Source organism: Rhamphochromis longiceps, linkage group LG13, assembly GCF_057381845.1.
Source record: "Rhamphochromis longiceps isolate RC_006_pf linkage group LG13, R_longiceps_female_GT1.1, whole genome shotgun sequence".
NCBI classification, from domain to species: domain Eukaryota; kingdom Metazoa; phylum Chordata; class Actinopteri; order Cichliformes; family Cichlidae; genus Rhamphochromis; species Rhamphochromis longiceps.
In genome coordinates, this window is record NC_140569.1 from 11,382,412 (window position 1) to 11,388,411 (window position 6,000).

A 6,000-nucleotide genomic window follows, 5' to 3' on the forward strand; every position below is an offset into this window, starting at 1 on the left:
TTTGGTGAAAAGAATCAGAATCAGAATGTTTGCAGGGGTTTTTTATAGCCTTTGAAGTCCAGTGTATTACATTTTAAAGGTTTTAAATTACACTATCCTAAAAAGCTGGTAATAATTTACATGCTATTTCAGCAATGGTGAGGAATTCACTGGAGGGCAGTGTTCAGAGTTAATGACTTGTTCTGCGGCAGGAGGAGGCATATATGCGTGCACGCCACACATGCACACTAAACACATCCCCACTCCAACCCCCCCACCCCACCTCTAAATTCCTGCCATTGTTGTGTGAATGGGGAGATTTGCTATAATGCACACACTGGTCAAGGCAACAGAGCAGTATGGACGCACTCAAAGGATCACTGTAAAAATGTGCCATATCACATTTACACTCGAGTCCTTCAGCAGAACGACCTTATCCATCAAAATGCTGGTCGCATATCTAAGCCACTTACACTTAACTCAACTAGCATCCCAGATGCTTGAATTACCCATTCAGGGTTTTTCCCTTAGGAAAAATCAAAGAAGCAGCAAATGAATACAATCTAATTTCCCTACAAGCTGGCTTTCCAAGCACTGAAACACATGCATGGACTACTGCCATGTACTGAAGAAATGGCTCTGGATGCATGCCAAAGTGTTTTCCACAGCAATCAATACTGGCCTACTGCTGCAGTCCCCAGCCTGTCAGTGTGTCTGTGTATGTGTATGTGTATGTGTGTCTCTGTGTCTATGTGTGTGTATGTATGTGTGTGTGAGCCAAAGCCTTGTCAGCTAGAGGGACAGAATAGAGGAGAAGAGAGGTCAGATGAAATCAGAGGTGATGATAATAGCACATTAATATAACATGATCTAGAAATATTCTCTGCGGTTGTGACTTCCTATTAAGAGAACCTTGCTGTATTTGCACTAATGTGGGATATATAGTATAAGATAAGAATAAGCAATTAACCGCCTGAAGCAGCGTATACAATAAGTGGGTGTTGTGTGTGTGTGTGTGTGTGTGTGTGTGTGTGTGTGTGTGTGTGTGTGTGTGTGTGTGTGTGTGTGTGTGTGTGTGTGTGTGTGTGGTGAGCTGTTATCTACAACAGCTCTCTCCTGAAATAGGGAGTCCAAAAACAGAAAGTATTACAGCCGGTGAGCAGCACCAGCAAGAGAGGCAGGCCATTTGGAGTGAGAAGAAATAATGTGTCACTCAGTGAGTTTTAAAACACATGTGACTGCTTCGTCGGTGGCAGTTTGCAGGCAGACAAATAGAGCAGAGGCCCCAATAGAGGGTTTGTCATAATGGGTGAGCAACTCTACACAAAGCCTGTTTAAAGAGCAAGCTGAGCTCAACTGGTGGGGGTAAACACTGTTTGTCATGCTGTGATCCAATAAAAAATAAAGCTTCCTCTACATATGGACTTAATAATTAACTCAGCATAAATAGGTTAATAAATTTTTCCCTGGATCTGTTTATCAACCGTTCAGCAAATACGGGCGCCGAGAGTTACGCTTATTCGATGAATCATTATTTTTGTTTCCAGCCAAAGTTGAGTGGATTCAAAGCTGGCTGTGTTTAAAAGGAATTGACCTCCAACCCTTTGACAGAAGAAAAACAAGCACAGTAGGTCACGGGTTGGTTCCTCTTGTCACTGCACAGCACAGCAAAACATGACAAATACAGCGCAGGAGAGGCTGAGAGCAAACAAATACCTGAGAAATAACCAGGAAATTACATCATACCACAGCACTGAGAACACAAGTGAATCAGTAATCCAATTCTGGGGAATTGTTCAATATATGGCTGTTTTGATATCTTAAAACAAAGTCATGCCTTTTTGGTATTTGGAGGATATTGGCTTCAGGCTTAAGATAATAGTTATCTACAAGATACAAGGCATGATCTGTTGGAGAAAGAGAGCAAAGCAGCACCGACTGTCATAAATCATACACTGATTCTGCTTTATGTTGTGTGAAAATATTCAAGAGTAAATCTCACATGATCTGAGAGTGAATGTTATAAATTGTGGCTTTACCTCATGATGTTGCCCGTGCTCATTTAACACCAAAACCTTGTGAAAACAACACACTTCCTGAGAACTGCAAGTTATCAAGTTCATATCTGCATGAGTCACTGGGCTAATTTGAACCCCTGATTTTCAGCCAGTCAATTACAGATTTAGAGTCAGCGTGGCTCCACAGTCATTAATCTGTCTTTATACACCACTTTTCAGCACAGCTAAAAATGAACTTCTCTCTAATGTTTACCTTTTCACACATACATCACTCAGACGCAGAGTTTAGCAGCCGATGAGTTTTAATGTCATAGCTTTATTGTCAGACTGGCTTGCCCTTCCTGTTTGTTTTTTGGATTACGGCTTGCCTCTGTAAGCACTCCTAGCTGACTCATGCGGTGCAGATTAGTGTTATGGGGCAAAGTCAGCGAGAATCTGAATGGGCTCTGTGAAGGTCATAAACTGACTTGAAGTTGTCAGGGCAATTTCCACTCTGTAATATACAGTAAGTAGTCCGATTTGCTGAGAGTGGAGTGTTTGACAAGTCCTTTAATTGAGGTCAGCCTGGAGGCACCTACATTGCACTTAAACATATCAGCCCTCTTCTATAATCATTACAATGCCTTGTTTATGCATAGAGACTGCTTTTTATTTCTGCTGTGACTTCTCTTATCCTGCACTTTTTCATATATATGACAAATATGAGGTTTCATTTGCACTGCCAGGACACACCTTCTGGTAGTTAAGTATCATATTTTCCAGATATGATGTCCAGTGGAGTGGAATGTAAGCACTTTGCAATGCAAATAAGTCTTTGGGAAAGGGGCGGGGAAGACACGTCGTTGCGCAAGCGTTGCCTTAGAATCAGCAATGCATGCACTCGAAGTAATTACTAAATAATTGCAGCGTGCTAAAGACTAACGCGAGGGGATTTCGGGAGATGATACCAGTTCATACAAGAATGATAGTTTGTCTAAAGCGCTGCCCATAAATAGCCACCTTTTTCATGAAAGGGAAATGTGATAGGCACTCTATTACTCAAGAGGAAAGAATGTAAGTAAACCTTCAGCGGAAGAGTCAAGTACAAACACGGCTTTGTCCTTCCCTATAAACAATATATGAGCACCAGAGGGTGATTTCAATGCAGCCGCAAGTGATCAAAAGCACATAGCAGTAATTAAAGTGCTGCGGTCGTATCAGGGAAAAAAACAACACATCATTTGTTTTACAGCCGGTTAGAAAAACTCAATAATCAGACTAATGCCATTCAGTGCAGCGATGTAACCGGATCACAAGCGCCACATATGGCCACAGCCAATTATAACTATTGCTTTTCTGTGCCAACAACAGCGTAATTCAACACACAGAGGTTTTAAGTGCAATATCACATTATTAAGGATGGAAATGCTCACATGGAAAATTATGCAAAACGCGGAGAGTAGCTAAAACGTGTCAGTGCTGGCTTTTTGCTCTGCCACGCTTTATGACTCGCTCTACTTCTTTCAACATCAGGCTGCATTACAAAATATCTAATAACTATCGTAGCGACCGATCTGAGCCAGTTTGATCCCATGCATTCATTACCGTTTCGCAATTTCCGCCCATATGTCTGCGCTTGACACGCTTTACCCAGAAATGAAATGACAGAGCCCAGGCGCAGGATTGTTGCGGATTTTCCCCTTTATAACACAATTAACCCCACAGAGCGCAGCGGCAGCCTTATTGAGCGCAGCTGGACAAGTGCACATTCAGCAGTTGACACCACAATAGACAAACAGACTAAAAGTAAAACTAGTGGAAAAAGAAAATACCGCTGTAGGTCAGTCCTTTTACTGCTCGCATCAATCATTGTCAGTAACAGTGCCTGTGTTTATAAATGCCCGTGTCACCGGAGACATCCAATGCCAACTCTTAATGCGGTAAAGATGTTAAATTAAATCCTCCCGAACGAGGTGGACTAAAAACACCAAAAAAATTCACAATTATTCATCAGACGATTAATATTCCTACCTCTCCATGAGTGACTGTGCGTCCCTGGGGAGTATCCTCGGGTAGAAAATAAAGTTTGGAGCTTGATAAAAGTTGTTTGCTTGTTCTTTCTTCCCAGAGCAGCTGAAGCTCCGCTATGCAAATAGGATCCTCCGGTTTGCATCTGACGAAGAAAAAGTCTCCGAGAGACAGGATTCTCGGTTTGGCGTCCCGGTTAAATTTAAAGGCTTTATAGAATATATATGGTCCATGTAAACCGCAAGACGAGCCCACCCACTGTAGAGGGGAAAAAAGGCAAACAGGGAAATATTTACATTGCTTATCAACTCGTTTTCGTAAACAATTTGTAACAAGGCGAAAAAAAACATTTCTAATGTCCCTGCGTTATTACGCATAGTTGGCTAATATCAAATTAGGATCTCTCCGTCTTAAGCAAACAATTAGTATCATGTAACTATTTTTAGATGGTCAACATATTCACAGATGTAGTCATACAAATGCTGTATGTTTAAAGTTTTGTGGATAGGAACATGAGGATACTTTAGAGCAGGTGGCGTTTAGCGCAATGCGAAAATAAAACAAATCGACGGTTGATATCAAACGTTACCTTCAGTGAGTTCGGCTCCATCTCGACGTTATGAATTGATTAAACTCAACACGCTCTCCAAACTTGCTGGCTTGAATGGATTGGCAAGGTCCTGAAAGGGACGTATTTTTCTAGAGTTTAAAACATGGCGTTTCCGTCGTTGAAGCGACACCGAAAAAATATGTTTTCAATTAAATACGCCGCGAGAAACATCGCCCATATTTGTATTCTAATCCGATTAAGAAAATATTTTATAGTGGCCTTTTCGGCACATTTCTATTATTCGCGACCGCTTATTTAGGTAAAATATTAAAGTCCAACTCAAATATTTAAAACAAAATCACTCAGCTATGAAACATAACTGTAAATAGAAAAATAAAAAACAGGATCTGAGCAAAATATTCTGCCCACAGAAGCTGACTTTGTGCCATTATTCTGCGTTTAAGGGCTTTTACGAGACTATGTATCTTCCAGGACTTCTGTAAACGACGTTCAGTATGAAAGCACATTTCTCAGAGTAATGACACTGAAGCGCTCGCTGTGGATGCCTTCAAGAAACAATGTTACATGAAAGTTAATAGGGCTATCAAATGATTCCTCAAAAGGCAGTGTAGGACCCGTGAGGTGCTTTTGCTTTGAGCGGAACTTGGTATGCGCTATGGCTCAGGCTCGAGCAGTGGGTTTAATGCTGGAAATAATGCCCTTTATATATTTTGAAACGAGCATTTGAAAAGACAAAAAAAAAATAAAAAAAATAAAAAAAAATTGGCCGAGTTAGAAAGCGGGGCGTCACGAGACAGAATCCACGAGGCGGTCCTTTCTCCGTACATAAATCATATTCAAACGCTAACCTGACCTTGTGCAGACAGCTGGATATGTGTTTGACACAGGTTAACATATCTGAACGATTAAAGTCTCTTATAATTACGTTGATGAATATTTATCATTTTAAACAGTCGGGGATTGCAACCGATGTAAGGAAACCAGTATTAGCTTGTGAATTATTAATAACAGCTATGTTATTCATACCAAGTTACACAAACTTCTCGGTTTCTATTTACATCTGCGGACTCATTGTCCTTTGAGTCCCCGCTGTCTGAATGTGTCAGCTCTATTTTATCGGCTGTCTGGAATTATTCGTATATTCAAAAGTACCGACTGAGTCCACAGCGCTGTGCTGTTCCTCCACCGTCATCCACCCTTTGCCCTGCATTTATCCACCACTCAGATCTCAGACCATGCAACAGCAACACAGGCCTACTTCTGACACCAGCTATTTCAAGCACTATTACGCAATGCGCCTTTTTTTCCAGAAATGATGGGCAGAGAATACAGGCGCATTGATTTCCACCCAGCAAAGTGTATTTATGTCTTCTTAACTGACATGTTGTGTTGTTCTAGTTAAATGAATGCCTGCCTGGTGTTTAT

General features: G+C 41.2%; 1 protein-coding gene across 1 annotated transcript in view; it reads right to left on the reverse strand.

Annotated features, from left to right (window-relative positions):
- arid5b (AT-rich interaction domain 5B) overlaps nucleotides 1–4,662 on the reverse strand; it is a 78,136-nt gene extending 73,474 nt beyond the window's left edge. Inside the window, exons 1-2 of the mRNA XM_085427614.1 lie at nucleotides 4,594–4,662; nucleotides 4,008–4,262 (exon numbers count right to left, since the gene is read on the reverse strand). Coding sequence (XP_085283740.1) covers nucleotides 4,008–4,262; nucleotides 4,594–4,614 — 276 coding nt within the window. The 5' untranslated portion in view covers nucleotides 4,615–4,662. The remainder of the gene's footprint in view (nucleotides 1–4,007; nucleotides 4,263–4,593) is intronic.
- Nucleotides 4,663–6,000: the final 1,338 nt, after the last annotated feature.